General features: G+C 35.1%; 1 protein-coding gene across 1 annotated transcript; it reads left to right on the top strand.

Moving 5' to 3' along the window:
- The first annotated feature begins 78 nt into the window (after positions 1 to 78).
- LOC140919210 (uncharacterized) lies at positions 79 to 18,081 on the top strand. The gene is made up of 6 exons (XM_073364804.1): positions 79 to 588; positions 16,450 to 16,776; positions 16,873 to 17,166; positions 17,242 to 17,618; positions 17,700 to 17,876; positions 17,967 to 18,081. The coding sequence occupies exons 1-6, from the start codon at positions 79 to 81 to the stop codon at positions 18,079 to 18,081; spliced, it is 1,800 nt and encodes a 599-aa protein (XP_073220905.1).
- Positions 18,082 to 18,709: the final 628 nt, after the last annotated feature.

Here is an 18,709-nt window from a genome sequence, read left to right as displayed (position 1 = left end):
GATGGCAGTTCTGATGCGGATGCAGCTGACGAAGGTTGGGAAGCATCACTGGACAGGCACACGACAGTGAAAGATATCATGGTTGAAGGTTTTGTTGAAACCATCTCATTGCCAATTGGACAGATGAAAGTACAGCAACGGATGCTCATGTACACAATAACAAGGATACTTGTACCGCGATCAGGAAATCACGCAGTGGTTCAGAAGCTTGATATTCTACTTTTGTGGGGATTATCCAAAGAGCTACGGATGAGTTGGACCTGGATCGTACTACGGCATATGCTAGAAGCATCGCAAAGTAAAATTATGTTGCCGTATCCACAGCTGATCACAAAGATACTTAAGCATTTCAAGGTATCTTTTGTGAATGAAGAATCTGCTAAGACAACCCTCATCTTCGGTGAAGCAATTGTAAATCATATGAAATTGAAGAAAGTGAATGGCATTTGGATTAGGCCAATGCCAAATGTTGAGCCAATACCTCCACAAGTCTCTGAATCTGCAGCTGAGACTCCTGCATATGTTACAAAACTGATGGAATTTATGGCAGCACAAATGGCACACAATGCCAAACTGCTAGAGTCTAATGCAAGGATGGAAGCTACTTTGACATCTATCCAAACATCCCTGAAATCAGTTGTTCAGGATGTTGCTGCAATTCAAGCGCACCTAGGCCTCAAGCTATCATTTGAAGACATAGCAGATATTGGTCGACAAGCAACTGAAGAACCACAACCAGATCCCCTAAATTCGTCTGAGACTCACGGTGAGGAGACACCAGCTGAGGTTAATACAACGGTCTCTACCTCTCCCCTAGATGATAGTGAGGACCAGCCCACTTTAGGAGTGTAGGTGTTTAAGTTCTTTATTTGTGATGTCTTGGTGTTTTGCTGTTTTGTTGTTTTGTTTTGTTTATGTTTTGTATGTTTTCTTAATGATATATATATTTGAGCAAGTTTATTCATTGTTATCATATTAATTTTGTCATATTACTCAGTTGCATATTTGTTTGTTTGATCTGATACACTGCACATGTTGATTAATTTGAATTTAGTTATCTTAATCAACTGTTATGCTCAGTAATTGCTCTAATATATTACTATGACATTCATTGATCTGATATTCTATGTCATATGATTTCAACCCTAAATGCTTATGTTGTTTAACATAGGGGGAGGAATTGTTTTCTGCCTTTTTGACTTAACTGACAAAGGGGGAGAAAATTTATAACTTGATAATATGCTTTGTTGTTATATTGTCTTTACAATTTGATGTTCTTTTTGCATGTTGTTCTTTGCTCTGATACTTAATAATACTCTTATGCCTGTTGCTTTGAAATGCTCAAGTTACAATTGTATGAATTGTCAATTATGCCAAAAAGGGGAAGATTGTTGGACTTTAGTCCTTTGAATCTTAATTTTGACATAATTAACAAACATACAATAATTCATACACTACATGATAAATCTAACATTTGAATTGAGCAAGATTTCAGGAACAACAATCCAATCCTACACACTTGGAACATATTGCTTGGAACGCAAGAAATCAACAAAAGTTGATTATTCACTGGTTAAATCGATTGGGAAATCGATTGGATAACTAGGGTGTAAGGATAAGTATATGTTTGTGATTGTATAATCGATTGGGCAATCGATTGACTAAATTAGAATTGAAAATTGAACAAGTCAGTGGCAACCTGATTTACAGGTTAATCGATTGACAAATCGATTGTACATATCACAAAATGAAAACTGATTGAAACTAATCGACTGGCAAATCGATTGGGAAGTCACAAGGCACTAGGAAATCGATTGACACATCGATTGCCTAAACAAAATTTCAAAAGGAACTTAAGCCTTGACGAAAACAATCGATTGGACAATCTATTGTGTGAGATTTCAATCAAGTTATGTTTGGTTGTAATCGATTGGGAAATCGATTGAACTAAACACCAGGTAAGAACTTTTCAGGCAAATACACATAAATCGATTGGCACATCGACTAACATCAAAATAGTTGAGTCACTGACTTAAACACAATCGATTGGAGAATCGATTGAAAGAACTTTTTGAAACACAATCGATTGGGAAATCGATTGAAACAATGTTTTGATATCACAGTAACTTCCCAGTTTGTGGCCAAATCGATTATGCATATTTGTGAATCGATTTATTCTGAAAAGTGTGTTAAAAGAATCGATTGGTAAATCGATTAGCTTATATAGTTTCAAGATTAAAGAAAAACAAGACTCGCGATAATCGATTGGCGAATCGATTACACATGTTTTATAACTTTAATAAATCGATTGGTGAATCGATTTAGTAGTTGTTTTTCTGAAACTATATAAACTGTCTTTCATTATTTTTATCTAAGAACCTTGATCATAATTTTTCATTTTTCTAAGAACTCAAGATAACTTCAATAACAGATCACAATACACTTTGCTAACAATCTGATATTGCTTTTCCAGATCAAGATCAAAAAGATTATCAACAATCAATAAAAGAGATGGAAAAGTGATCTTGAGAGAAAAGACAAAGTTCTCATGAACAATCTTTGAATATCCAGATAATGACCTATTAGAGCGCTATTTTTACAAGCGCTGTAAAAGACTTGCAAGACTTGCGCTTTCAAATAATTAAATGACCTATTAGAGCGCTATTTTTACAAGCGCTGTAAAAGACTTGCAAGACTTGCGCTTTCAAATAATTAAATGACCTATTAGAGCGCTATTTTTACAAGCGCTGTAAAAGACTTGCAAGACTTGCGCTTTCAAATAATTAAATGACCTATTAGAGCGCTATTTTTACAAGCGCTGTAAAAGACTTGCAAGACTTGCGCTTTCAAATAATTAAATGACCTATTAGAGCGCTATTTTTACAAGCGCTGTAAAAGACTTGCAAGACTTGCGCTTTCAAATAATTAAATGACCTATTAGAGCGCTATTTTTACAAGCGCTGTAAAAGACTTGCAAGACTTGCGCTTTCAAATAATTAAATGACCTATTAGAGCGCTATTTTTACAAGCGCTGTAAAAGACTTGCAAGACTTGCGCTTTCAAATAATTAAATGACCTATTAGAGCGCTATTTTTACAAGCGCTGTAAAAGACTTGCAAGACTTGCGCTTTCAAATAATTAAATGACCTATTAGAGCGCTATTTTTACAAGCGCTGTAAAAGACTTGCAAGACTTGCGCTTTCAAATAATTAAATGACCTATTAGAGCGCTATTTTTACAAGCGCTGTAAAAGACTTGCAAGACTTGCGCTTTCAAATAATTAAATGACCTATTAGAGCGCTATTTTTACAAGCGCTGTAAAAGACTTGCAAGACTTGCGCTTTCAAATAATTAAATGACCTATTAGAGCGCTATTTTTACAAGCGCTGTAAAAGACTTGCAAGACTTGCGCTTTCAAATAATTAAATGACCTATTAGAGCGCTATTTTTACAAGCGCTGTAAAAGACTTGCAAGACTTGCGCTTTCAAATAATTAAATGACCTATTAGAGCGCTATTTTTACAAGCGCTGTAAAAGACTTGCAAGACTTGCGCTTTCAAATAATTAAATGACCTATTAGAGCGCTATTTTTACAAGCGCTGTAAAAGACTTGCAAGACTTGCGCTTTCAAATAATTAAATGACCTATTAGAGCGCTATTTTTACAAGCGCTGTAAAAGACTTGCAAGACTTGCGCTTTCAAATAATTAAATGACCTATTAGAGCGCTATTTTTACAAGCGCTGTAAAAGACTTGCAAGACTTGCGCTTTCAAATAATTAAATGACCTATTAGAGCGCTATTTTTACAAGCGCTGTAAAAGACTTGCAAGACTTGCGCTTTCAAATAATTAAATGACCTATTAGAGCGCTATTTTTACAAGCGCTGTAAAAGACTTGCAAGACTTGCGCTTTCAAATAATTAAATGACCTATTAGAGCGCTATTTTTACAAGCGCTGTAAAAGACTTGCAAGACTTGCGCTTTCAAATAATTAAATGACCTATTAGAGCGCTATTTTTACAAGCGCTGTAAAAGACTTGCAAGACTTGCGCTTTCAAATAATTAAATGACCTATTAGAGCGCTATTTTTACAAGCGCTGTAAAAGACTTGCAAGACTTGCGCTTTCAAATAATTAAATGACCTATTAGAGCGCTATTTTTACAAGCGCTGTAAAAGACTTGCAAGACTTGCGCTTTCAAATAATTAAATGACCTATTAGAGCGCTATTTTTACAAGCGCTGTAAAAGACTTGCAAGACTTGCGCTTTCAAATAATTAAATGACCTATTAGAGCGCTATTTTTACAAGCGCTGTAAAAGACTTGCAAGACTTGCGCTTTCAAATAATTAAATGACCTATTAGAGCGCTATTTTTACAAGCGCTGTAAAAGACTTGCAAGACTTGCGCTTTCAAATAATTAAATGACCTATTAGAGCGCTATTTTTACAAGCGCTGTAAAAGACTTGCAAGACTTGCGCTTTCAAATAATTAAATGACCTATTAGAGCGCTATTTTTACAAGCGCTGTAAAAGACTTGCAAGACTTGCGCTTTCAAATAATTAAATGACCTATTAGAGCGCTATTTTTACAAGCGCTGTAAAAGACTTGCAAGACTTGCGCTTTCAAATAATTAAATGACCTATTAGAGCGCTATTTTTACAAGCGCTGTAAAAGACTTGCAAGACTTGCGCTTTCAAATAATTAAATGACCTATTAGAGCGCTATTTTTACAAGCGCTGTAAAAGACTTGCAAGACTTGCGCTTTCAAATAATTAAATGACCTATTAGAGCGCTATTTTTACAAGCGCTGTAAAAGACTTGCAAGACTTGCGCTTTCAAATAATTAAATGACCTATTAGAGCGCTATTTTTACAAGCGCTGTAAAAGACTTGCAAGACTTGCGCTTTCAAATAATTAAATGACCTATTAGAGCGCTATTTTTACAAGCGCTGTAAAAGACTTGCAAGACTTGCGCTTTCAAATAATTAAATGACCTATTAGAGCGCTATTTTTACAAGCGCTGTAAAAGACTTGCAAGACTTGCGCTTTCAAATAATTAAATGACCTATTAGAGCGCTATTTTTACAAGCGCTGTAAAAGACTTGCAAGACTTGCGCTTTCAAATAATTAAATGACCTATTAGAGCGCTATTTTTACAAGCGCTGTAAAAGACTTGCAAGACTTGCGCTTTCAAATAATTAAATGACCTATTAGAGCGCTATTTTTACAAGCGCTGTAAAAGACTTGCAAGACTTGCGCTTTCAAATAATTAAATGACCTATTAGAGCGCTATTTTTACAAGCGCTGTAAAAGACTTGCAAGACTTGCGCTTTCAAATAATTAAATGACCTATTAGAGCGCTATTTTTACAAGCGCTGTAAAAGACTTGCAAGACTTGCGCTTTCAAATAATTAAATGACCTATTAGAGCGCTATTTTTACAAGCGCTGTAAAAGACTTGCAAGACTTGCGCTTTCAAATAATTAAATGACCTATTAGAGCGCTATTTTTACAAGCGCTGTAAAAGACTTGCAAGACTTGCGCTTTCAAATAATTAAATGACCTATTAGAGCGCTATTTTTACAAGCGCTGTAAAAGACTTGCAAGACTTGCGCTTTCAAATAATTAAATGACCTATTAGAGCGCTATTTTTACAAGCGCTGTAAAAGACTTGCAAGACTTGCGCTTTCAAATAATTAAATGACCTATTAGAGCGCTATTTTTACAAGCGCTGTAAAAGACTTGCAAGACTTGCGCTTTCAAATAATTAAATGACCTATTAGAGCGCTATTTTTACAAGCGCTGTAAAAGACTTGCAAGACTTGCGCTTTCAAATAATTAAATGACCTATTAGAGCGCTATTTTTACAAGCGCTGTAAAAGACTTGCAAGACTTGCGCTTTCAAATAATTAAATGACCTATTAGAGCGCTATTTTTACAAGCGCTGTAAAAGACTTGCAAGACTTGCGCTTTCAAATAATTAAATGACCTATTAGAGCGCTATTTTTACAAGCGCTGTAAAAGACTTGCAAGACTTGCGCTTTCAAATAATTAAATGACCTATTAGAGCGCTATTTTTACAAGCGCTGTAAAAGACTTGCAAGACTTGCGCTTTCAAATAATTAAATGACCTATTAGAGCGCTATTTTTACAAGCGCTGTAAAAGACTTGCAAGACTTGCGCTTTCAAATAATTAAATGACCTATTAGAGCGCTATTTTTACAAGCGCTGTAAAAGACTTGCAAGACTTGCGCTTTCAAATAATTAAATGACCTATTAGAGCGCTATTTTTACAAGCGCTGTAAAAGACTTGCAAGACTTGCGCTTTCAAATAATTAAATGACCTATTAGAGCGCTATTTTTACAAGCGCTGTAAAAGACTTGCAAGACTTGCGCTTTCAAATAATTAAATGACCTATTAGAGCGCTATTTTTACAAGCGCTGTAAAAGACTTGCAAGACTTGCGCTTTCAAATAATTAAATGACCTATTAGAGCGCTATTTTTACAAGCGCTGTAAAAGACTTGCAAGACTTGCGCTTTCAAATAATTAAATGACCTATTAGAGCGCTATTTTTACAAGCGCTGTAAAAGACTTGCAAGACTTGCGCTTTCAAATAATTAAATGACCTATTAGAGCGCTATTTTTACAAGCGCTGTAAAAGACTTGCAAGACTTGCGCTTTCAAATAATTAAATGACCTATTAGAGCGCTATTTTTACAAGCGCTGTAAAAGACTTGCAAGACTTGCGCTTTCAAATAATTAAATGACCTATTAGAGCGCTATTTTTACAAGCGCTGTAAAAGACTTGCAAGACTTGCGCTTTCAAATAATTAAATGACCTATTAGAGCGCTATTTTTACAAGCGCTGTAAAAGACTTGCAAGACTTGCGCTTTCAAATAATTAAATGACCTATTAGAGCGCTATTTTTACAAGCGCTGTAAAAGACTTGCAAGACTTGCGCTTTCAAATAATTAAATGACCTATTAGAGCGCTATTTTTACAAGCGCTGTAAAAGACTTGCAAGACTTGCGCTTTCAAATAATTAAATGACCTATTAGAGCGCTATTTTTACAAGCGCTGTAAAAGACTTGCAAGACTTGCGCTTTCAAATAATTAAATGACCTATTAGAGCGCTATTTTTACAAGCGCTGTAAAAGACTTGCAAGACTTGCGCTTTCAAATAATTAAATGACCTATTAGAGCGCTATTTTTACAAGCGCTGTAAAAGACTTGCAAGACTTGCGCTTTCAAATAATTAAATGACCTATTAGAGCGCTATTTTTACAAGCGCTGTAAAAGACTTGCAAGACTTGCGCTTTCAAATAATTAAATGACCTATTAGAGCGCTATTTTTACAAGCGCTGTAAAAGACTTGCAAGACTTGCGCTTTCAAATAATTAAATGACCTATTAGAGCGCTATTTTTACAAGCGCTGTAAAAGACTTGCAAGACTTGCGCTTTCAAATAATTAAATGACCTATTAGAGCGCTATTTTTACAAGCGCTGTAAAAGACTTGCAAGACTTGCGCTTTCAAATAATTAAATGACCTATTAGAGCGCTATTTTTACAAGCGCTGTAAAAGACTTGCAAGACTTGCGCTTTCAAATAATTAAATGACCTATTAGAGCGCTATTTTTACAAGCGCTGTAAAAGACTTGCAAGACTTGCGCTTTCAAATAATTAAATGACCTATTAGAGCGCTATTTTTACAAGCGCTGTAAAAGACTTGCAAGACTTGCGCTTTCAAATAATTAAATGACCTATTAGAGCGCTATTTTTACAAGCGCTGTAAAAGACTTGCAAGACTTGCGCTTTCAAATAATTAAATGACCTATTAGAGCGCTATTTTTACAAGCGCTGTAAAAGACTTGCAAGACTTGCGCTTTCAAATAATTAAATGACCTATTAGAGCGCTATTTTTACAAGCGCTGTAAAAGACTTGCAAGACTTGCGCTTTCAAATAATTAAATGACCTATTAGAGCGCTATTTTTACAAGCGCTGTAAAAGACTTGCAAGACTTGCGCTTTCAAATAATTAAATGACCTATTAGAGCGCTATTTTTACAAGCGCTGTAAAAGACTTGCAAGACTTGCGCTTTCAAATAATTAAATGACCTATTAGAGCGCTATTTTTACAAGCGCTGTAAAAGACTTGCAAGACTTGCGCTTTCAAATAATTAAATGACCTATTAGAGCGCTATTTTTACAAGCGCTGTAAAAGACTTGCAAGACTTGCGCTTTCAAATAATTAAATGACCTATTAGAGCGCTATTTTTACAAGCGCTGTAAAAGACTTGCAAGACTTGCGCTTTCAAATAATTAAATGACCTATTAGAGCGCTATTTTTACAAGCGCTGTAAAAGACTTGCAAGACTTGCGCTTTCAAATAATTAAATGACCTATTAGAGCGCTATTTTTACAAGCGCTGTAAAAGACTTGCAAGACTTGCGCTTTCAAATAATTAAATGACCTATTAGAGCGCTATTTTTACAAGCGCTGTAAAAGACTTGCAAGACTTGCGCTTTCAAATAATTAAATGACCTATTAGAGCGCTATTTTTACAAGCGCTGTAAAAGACTTGCAAGACTTGCGCTTTCAAATAATTAAATGACCTATTAGACCGTGTTTTTTACAAGCGTTGTAAAATCATTCACTTTAAATAAAAATCATTTACTTTAAATAAATAAAAACAAATTTAAAACGAATTTACGCACTACGTCAGAAATGACATTTAACAGCGCCCATTTTACAGCGCTTTCTAAACACAAGCGCTGTTGTAATTATATTTTAAAAATAACGGAACCTATTACAGCGCTTTTTATGTAAAGCGCTGTAAAACAAGCGCTGTAGTAGGTCATATAACGTTTGCGCATCACGTTATAAGGCTTTTACAGCGCTTGTCAAAAAAGCGCTGTAAACGGAAGCGCTTTCGCGAATCAGTTACAGCGCTTTTTTCACAAGCGCTGTAAAACACATGCGCTTTCATTGAATTTAACTACCTATTACAGCGCTTTTTTCACAAGCGCTGTAAAACACATGCGCTTTCATTGAATTTAACTACCTATTACAGCGCTTTTTTCACAAGCGCTGTAAAACACATGCGCTTTCATTGAATTTAACTACCTATTACAGCGCTTTTTTCACAAGCGCTGTAAAACACATGCGCTTTCATTGAATTTAACTACCTATTACAGCGCTTTTTTCACAAGCGCTGTAAAACACATGCGCTTTCATTGAATTTAACTACCTATTATAGCGCTTTTTTCACAAGCGCTGTAAAATACATCTTTCAAATAATTATATACGTTGGAAACCCTCATATCCTCTACATCTTTCAAATAATTATATACGTTGGGAACCCTAATATCCTCTACGTACTGTGCGGCCATCTACGTTGTCTAAGGTATTTTTTACACATGATCTGTTATGTTTTGAAATTGTCAAAAATTGTCAAAAACTCATACCACATGATCTGTTCTGTTTTGAAATTGTCAAAAATTGTCAAAAACTCATACCACATGATCTGTTCTGTTTTGAAATTGTTAGTTGATATTGGTTTCTTTTTGAAACTTGTTGATATGTTTTGAAAGCTTATTATTTTTGTTACTGCATTTATATAGGTGGTATAATATGGATAGGAAATGGATTTCAGCCAATCGATTGTCAAAAGAGTATGAAATTGGAGTGAAGGAGTTTGTTGAGTTTGCAGTGAAGAATGCAAAAGATCCAAATAGAGTAGTTTGTCCTTGTTTAAAATGTTGTTTTGGAAAACGTGTTAGAGAAGATGAATTAGAAGGACATCTAGTATGTAATGGAATTGATCAAAGCTACACATGTTGGATAAGACATGGTGAGAAAAAAAAAGGAAACATTAATTTTGAGAATAGTTCTACATATGCTTCAACTGATTTCGATACAGATACATATGAGCCGGACCGAGTTGATGAGATTGCAAAAGCAGTTGAAGAAGATCTTCGAGATTGTCCTAAAATGTTTGAAAGTTTGTTGAGTGATGCAGAGAAAGAATTATATAATGGTTGTACTAAATTCACAAGACTGTCAGCGATATTAAAGTTGTACAACTTAAAAGCGAGTAATGGATGGTCTGATAAAAGCTTTACGGAATTATTAACACTCATAAAAGATATGTTGCCAGATGATAATGAACTTCCCAGTCGAACCTACGAGGCTAAACGGATTTTGTGTTCTATTGGAATGAGTTACGAAAGGATTCATGCGTGTCCTAACGATTGCATTTTATTTCGAAACGAATATGAACTACTTAAGGCGTGTCCGAAATGCAATGTCTCTCGATATAAGAAGAAAGAATCTACTCCAGCAAAAGTCGTGTGGTATTTTCCTATAATACCAAGATTTAGGCGCATGTATCGCAGTGAAGAAGATTCAAAACACTTGACATGGCATGCAGATGAAAGAATTAGAGATGGAATGTTTCGACACCCTGCAGATTCCCCACAATGGGCAAAAATTGATCACGAGTATCCTGAATTCGGGATAGAGTCAAGAAATCTAAGACTTGCACTTTCTACTGATGGAATGAATCCACATGGTCTTCAAAGCATCTCACATAGCACGTGGCCTGTGATTTTGGTAATATATAACCTACCTCCATGGTTATGTATGAAGCGTAAGTTTATGATGTTGTCTCTGTTAATTTCTGGACCCAAACAACCGGGGAATGATATCGACGTATACTTGACTCCTTTAATTGAAGATTTAAAAATTCTGTGGGAGACAGGTGTGGAAGTTTATGATGGGTATAGGAAAAAGTGTTTCAATTTGAGGGCTATGTTGTTCGGCACAATTAATGATTTTCCAGCATATGGTAATTTATCAGGATATAGCATTAAAGGTCAGTGTGCATGTCCTATATGTGAAGAGAGTACAAATTGGATGCGGTTGAAACATTGTAAGAAGAATGTGTTTCTTGGACATCGTAGATTTTTACCTTATAGTCATCAGTATCGTGGGTGGAGAAATGCATTCAATGGAAAATCAGAGGAAGGTAAAGCTCCTTTAGCACCGACTGGATATCAAATACTTGAAAAAGTACAAGGTTTGACCAATAAATTTGGCAAACCTTTTGCGGGAGAGCTGGTGAAAACTGGGTGGAAGAAAAAGTCAATTTTCTTTGAATTGCCATATTGGAAGTCATTGTATGTAAGACATTTCCTCGATGTGATGCATATTGAAAAAAATGTATTTGAAAGTGTTATTGGTACGTTACTCAATGTTCCAGGAAAGTCTAAAGATGGCGTCAATGCAAGATTGGACTTGGTCGATATGGGAATAAGAAATGAACTGGCTCCAGTAAAGAAAGGAAATCGCACATATCTACCTCCAGCCGCTCATACTCTATCTAGAAAGGAAAAAATTGTTTTATGTAAATTTCTACACGAAGTTAAAGTTCCAGAAGGATACTCTTCGAACATTAAAAATTTGGTTTGTATGAAAGACCTCAAGTTAAAAGGTTTGAAGACCCATGATTGTCATATTATAATGGAGCATTTGCTACCAATAGGTATACGTTCCATTTTACCTGAAAAAGTTCGACTAGCCTTAACTAGATTATGTTTCTTCTTCAGGGAAATTTGTAGTAAAGTGATCGACCCTCAGAAATTACCGACATTGCAGAGGGAAATTGTTGTTACTTTGTGTGAGCTTGAAATGTATTTCCCACCATCGTTTTTTGATATAATGGTTCACCTTACTGTTCATCTGGTTAAGGAGACACAACTTTGTGGGCCAGCTTATATGAGATGGATGTATCCGATAGAACGATATATGAAAATATTAAAAGGGTACGTAAAAAGTAGAAGTCGACCAGAAGGTTGTATTGCTGAACGATACATTGTTGAAGAGGCTGCTGAATTTTGTACTGAATATCTGTCCAATGTTGAATCCATAGGGCTTCCCATGTCTCGTCATTCGGGAAGACTATCAGGAGAAGGGATAACTGGAAGGAGACTACTGACTATATCAAGGACAGAATGGGAGCAGGCACAATTGTATGTTCTGCACAATGATGATGAGGTTCAACCGTATGTTACAATACACATTGATCAGTTATCTCGTTTGAACATGAATAGGAATCAAAATTGGATAACTCGAGAGCACAATCGAAGTTTTGTAACATGGTTAAAAAATCACATAATGTCAAAATTTGATATAGACCCCGGATCAATTTCAAATAGATTGAGGTGGCTAGCAAATGGTCCGAGCTTACATGTCTTTTCTTACACTGGTTATGTTATTAACGGCTACACATTTTATACCAAAGAACAAGATGATCAGACCACTATGCAAAATAGTGGAGTCACTCTCGTAGCTGAAGCGATGCATGTCTCAAGTGCAAAAGACAAAAACCCAATATATGCAAATCTATCATATTTTGGGGTTATCGAGCGCATATGGGAGTTAGACTACACAATGTTTCGTGTTCCTATATTTGGTTGCAAGTGGGTCGATAATAATAATGGCGTTCGGATTGATGAGTCAGGATTCTTGCTTGTCGATTTTAATAGGGTGGGATACAAAGACGAGCCTTTTATTTTAGCGTCGCAAGCTCAACAAGTGTTTTATGTCACTGATCCTTCTAATGATAAATGGTCTGTTGTCCTATCGACCAATAAAATAAGTGATGATAACAATAATGATGAAGATGTTGGTAATGATCTTTTATTTGCAACATCACAACAACCACATGAAATTGATTCAACTGATGATGGTTTATATCTTAGAGATGATCATGATGAGGGAATTTGGATTAATCCATCGTTTCGTATTGTAAATGGACAAACAAATGTGAATGTCACCAGGAAAAGAAGAAGGGCATCTTAATGTATATGTTTAATTGTTTTATATAAGCTATGCATGTAATCTGAACTGTGTTATTGTAAATATGCATGTAATCTGAATTGAGTGTTTTATACTAAGTTCTGATTAATTTATTTTCTGAACTGAACTGAACTGAACTGTACAGAGAGATTCTCATTGTCATTTCTAATAATTCATGCATGTAATCTGAATTGAGTGTTTTATACTAAGTTCTGATTAATTTATTTTCTGAACTGAACTGAACTGAACTGTACAGAGAGATTCTCATTGTCATTTCTAATAATTCATGCATGTAATCTGAATTGAGTGTTTTATACTAAGTTCTGATTAATTTATTTTCTGAACTGAACTGATAAAAAGGTTTTTAATGTCATCCCAACCCAAATAAACCAAACACAAAAATAAAATAAAACAATAAAACAAAACACATGAGTTTGGTGAAGAGGAAGGGATTTTGGTGGTGACCAGTTACTACTATGTGGGTTTTGCATGTTGAGCTTGTTTAAAAAATAACATAACAAAACACAAAAACAATAATAGCGCTTATTTGGAAAAAGCGCTGTAAAAGAGCCTTCTAAAATTAACCTAAAAGATACATAATAACATAATAACACACGGAGGTCTTTTACAGCGCTTATTTGGAAAAAGCGCTGTAAACGATCATTTTAAAAATAAAATAATGAGTGTGTTATACCTTTTACAGCGCTTTCCACACAAAGCGCTGTAAACGACTCTTTTGAAAGTGAGTAAAAAAGACATTTTACAGCGCTTGTTTGCCAAAGCGCTGTCAAATGGCTTTAAAAATAATATTCATCAGACACCTAATTTCTTCAAACACCTTGTACGCATCATGGGATTCAAAAAACATCAGACACAAACCCATTTCTTCAAACACATTGTACGCATCATGGGAATCCAAAAAACATCAGACATTAACCCATTTCATCAAACACCTTGTACGCATCATGGGAATACCCAAAAACACATTGTTAACAAAAACATCAGACACAAACCCATTTTTCGCAACATGGCAATGATCCTGAATACCAAGTTTCGATTTAAGAAGGAAAGAGAATGTAAAGAGATAAAAAGGGTGTTGAGGTGGAGATTGAATTGTGAAAGAGTAAGCTTTGATGTTTGTGAAGAAGATGCATAAAAGGAGAAGAGTTTGGTGAAGATGAAGGGATTTTGGTGGTGACCAGTTACTACTATGTGGGTTTTGCATGTTGAGCCTTCTAAAATTAACCTAAAGAGACATTTTAGAGCGCTTATGTGGAAAAGCGCTGTAAAAGGCTTTAAAAAACATTAATATAACATAATAACACACGGAGGTCTTTTACAGCGCTTATTTGGAAAAAGCGCTGTAAAAGAGCCTTCTAAAATTAACCTAAAGAGACATTTTAGAGCGCTTATGTGGAAAAGCGCTGTAAAAGGCTTTAAAAAACATTAATATAACATAATAACACACGGAGGTCTTTTACAGCGCTTATTTGGAAAAAGCGCTGTAAAAGAGCCTCTTAAAATTAACATAAAGAGACATTTTAGAGCGCTTATGTGTAAGAAGCGCTGTAAAAGGCTTTAAAAAACATTAATATAACATAATAACACACGGAGGTCTTTTACAGCGCTTATTTGGAAAAAGCGCTGTAAAAGAGCCTCTTAAAATTAACATAAAGAGACATTTTAGAGCGCTTATGTGTAAAAAGCGCTGTAAAAGGCTTTAAAAAACATTCAAATAACATAATAACACACGGAGGTCTTTTACAGCGCTTATTTGACAAAAGCGCTGTAAAAGGCGTAAAAGGCATTCAAATAACATAATAACACACGGAGGTCTTTTACAGCGCTTATTTGTCAAAAGCGCTGTAAAAGAGCCTTTTAAGAATTTAACTAAAGAAGCCTTTTAGAGCGCTTTACAAAAAAAGCGCTGTAAAAAGGCTTATAAAAAGCGCTGTAAAAGTGTTACGTATATATAACAGTTACCTCTTCAGTTTCCTCTTCATTACGTAACCTTCATCTCAACCTTCATTTCTTCTCTTCTTTTGCAAACCCTATCATCCCGTCCTTTACGAACCTTATTTCCACGATCATCTCCTTCATTTCGAACCTTATTTCCATCCAAGATCATCTCTCCCATTTCACACAATATATTTTCATTGAAATACGTAACCCTCATTACGTATTTCTTCAAACCGTATTTCTGTGAACCATATTTCTGTGAACTTTCTGCAAACCCTCTTTTCTTTGCATTTCGTCTTTCTTCGAACCATCATTATTCAGGTATTGATGTTATTAAATTTTTGTAATCATTAGAATGCATGTTGAGCTTTTTTAAGATATACTGATACATGTTGAGTTTGTTTATAATAATGCATGATCCATGTTGAGCTTGTTGATGTTATACTAAAGTGCATGTTGAACTTGTTGTAGTTAAATGGATACAAACAAAGATTTAGAAGTTCAAAATGAAGAAGTTGGCACCTCTAAGACTTACGAAAAAGAAGTTAAACGTGGTGCAACTATCATGCAAAAGGTGATTAAAGCACGGAGTAGTGGTATTAAATTTGAGGTATACTATACTTTGTTTGCTGTGTGATTTTTATCTTTTTTTAGGGTTTAGGGCATGTACTTACTATATGAGTTTATTAGGTTGGCTGGAACGAGAGTGGTCAGCCAGTTGACCCCAACAGCTCCATGTTTGTAAGCTACATTGGGGCTGTTGTTCGTCAAAATGTCCCAATAACAATAGACAACTGGAGAGATAAGGCGTTGAAGGATGCCAAAGATATCATCTGGAATGACATTCAAGTAAATATTTTGATCTACTCTTTTGTCATTTATAATTTTTTTTCTGTAAAATACATTACTTATAATTGTTTTCATTGCAGACCACTTTTGTTCTTGATGAGGAACGAAAGTCATATGTTTTGAGAGTTGCTGGGAAAATCCATCGTGGATTTAGATCCCATCTCTCAAATTTCTATCTAAAAGATAGAGAAGGAAACACAAATGCTGAACCTCCAAAGATATATCAACATTATATATCAAAGGATGAATGGAGTGCATTTGTTTCCAAACGTTCTGACCCGGCGTTTGTCGTAAGTGATTAATTTATTAGCATTTGTGTTTTATTATTCATATTCGTAGCGTATTTTAAATTTTTACACAATTGCTATTTTTTTTTTATATAGAATATTAGTAAGGCAAATCGCGAACGGGCAAGCAACCCAAAACACCCATACAAGAAATCACGTATGGGATATGCACGCCTTGAACAACAAATTGTAAGTAATTAAACATCACTTTTATATAATGAAGTAATTTGTATTATAAACTATAGTGTGTAACTAATTTGTATTATTTTGTTTATGATTTTAACGAATAGAGAAAAGACACCCAAGCCGATCAACCCTTGGGTCGTCATATATTGTGGAAGGAAGCGCGTGTTAATAAAGAAGGAGTGGTTGATAATGAAAATGTCAAGAAAGTTGTAGAACTTTGTGTAAGTATATTATCACTTTAATATTTTTTAATATTGTATTTTAAAAATGCTATTGAACTTATCTTTTTAATGTTACATGTATTTTAGGAAACTATTGAACAAAGTTCTGAAACTCAAGAGGGCAACAAGGATACGTGCAGGGACATTCTTGGGAAAGTGTTTAATGTCCCTGAGTATTCCGGTCGAGTGAGGGGGAAAGGATTTGGCGTAACTCCCAAAAGCTTTTTTCCTCAAGAGAAGCGCCAAAAACCTTCCAACGAGGAAGTATTAGAGAAGCTCAGAATCCTATCGGAGCAAGTGGCACTCTTGGTGAATACGAATAAAGACAAGCAACTTCCGGTTCAGCTCCAACCTGAAATACAAATGGAGAGTGAAACCGGGAGTTGCAACGTCGGTTTGAAGAGTATTCCCGAGGTAATTAATTACTTACTACTTACTTGCTTATGTAATTACTTATGTATTAAACAAACTTATATATTAACTGTACTTATGTTTTAACTATTGATGTAGGGTGTCACTACATGTGTCCTATACTTGTCCTCGCCTACTCAACGGAAGGTGGGAAAAGGAATATTGTACAATACTTCGGGAGAAGTATTGCACAATATTCCGATCCCCGCGGGCCATGTCAAAGTATCGCCTACGGTTGCTTTCGAACCAACTGCACCGTTGCCCATACCGGACAACGATGGAGATATGAAGTTCTTAAGCGACGCTATTGGCAGTTACGTGGCATGGCCCACACACCTTGTTGCCCTCGAAAAAAAGATTCCCAAGGACAAATCAGTTACATCTCCCGAAAAGGTTTGTCACATTTATTGCCTAAGGTTTTTTATTTTTTCAGATTCAATAAACTAACATTTTACCTCATTTTTGTAGGTCCAAATAAATAAACCACCCCTACAGCCAAAAAAAGGCAGCAAACCTCAAAAATTGGAGGTTAATAGGGCTGCCAAACTACAAAGGCTGGAGGGTAATAAAGCTGCCAAACTTGCAGCAACAAAAAATCTGGATCGGGGAAAATCGGTCGCTGCTGCTGCTGCTCCTAATAAAAGTCAGCCACGCCTTGGTAAATACGGGGCGTGTCTTGACATCCAAATAAAAAGGAACATGGGCAGCAGCAACGATTCGCCCATCGTACACATGAATAAAGACATTTTTGGAGATGAGTATATTGAATACCTCGAAAAGGAGCACATGTACGAACTTCTCGAACATAAGGAGCTGAGTGCTACTGTAATCAGCTTGTACATAAGGTAAAAAATACTTTTAATTGCATTTATTTGTAATTAATTAAATGTATTGGTAATTAATCTAGTTTAAAATTTTCATTGAAGGTTTTTGTACGAGAAGGTCGTGTGCACGAGGAATCTGTCAAATAAATACTCATTCTTGTCTGCACATAAGATGTCGATGTGGAAACTCGATCTAGAGAATGTAAAAAACTACATTGTAGATATGTTTTTAGGAAATAAAGAAAGTGATAAATTGTTCTTGGCACCATATAATTCAGGGTACGTAATTTTATCTTTTTTAATTGATGAGAATTTAATTTATTAGTTGTCTATAAACAAAATTGCTTAACCAATTTTTTGTTGTTGTAGGGCACATTGGGTGCTATTTGCAATCAATGCGGTCTCTGAAGTTATATACTATTTGGATCCCGTGCACGACAATTACAGCAATCACCCCGAAATAAAGACTATGCTCGACACGTAAGTAATATTCATTTATTTCTTACATATATATATATATATATATATATATATATATATATATATAATATATATATATATATATATATTCATGCTCTAATAATCACATTTATTCATTCGATAGTGCCTTAAAAGTTTATCGAGCTCAAAGAGGTGCTAAAGTGTCGAAGCAGAAGTCTAATAACATTACATGGATCTCAATAAAGTGCCCTCGTCAAACAAATAACATCGACTGTGGGTACTACATATTGAGATTCATGAAGGAGATTGTTGAGAAGAATAAAACTATTATCCCAGAAACGGTACGGTATTTGCATTATATGATTTTCATATATAAATTATCTATATATTTGATACTAACTTAATATAATATGTTCAATTTTTATATTGCAGTACTTTGACAATTCCAGTCCATCATATTCTGAGGAAGATCTGATCGAAATAAAGGAAGACTGGTGTCAGTATGTGCTTGACTTGCAAATTATTTGATTTTCTGGGAAATAGCTTGCTGCTGGGCAAGGGATCTGAATATTATATGGTAGCTAGTGCATATAATGTATATTCTGTTAGTTATTATATGTAAATGATCATAGGACACAATATATGAACATGCATATGGATCTGAATATAGT

Source organism: Cicer arietinum, unplaced genomic scaffold (assembly GCF_000331145.2).
Source record: "Cicer arietinum cultivar CDC Frontier isolate Library 1 unplaced genomic scaffold, Cicar.CDCFrontier_v2.0 Ca_scaffold_6252_v2.0, whole genome shotgun sequence".
Taxonomy (NCBI): Eukaryota; Viridiplantae; Streptophyta; class Magnoliopsida; order Fabales; family Fabaceae; genus Cicer; species Cicer arietinum.
Note: the sequence above shows the minus strand (reverse complement) of the source record. Positions and strands in the feature narration are given on the sequence as shown.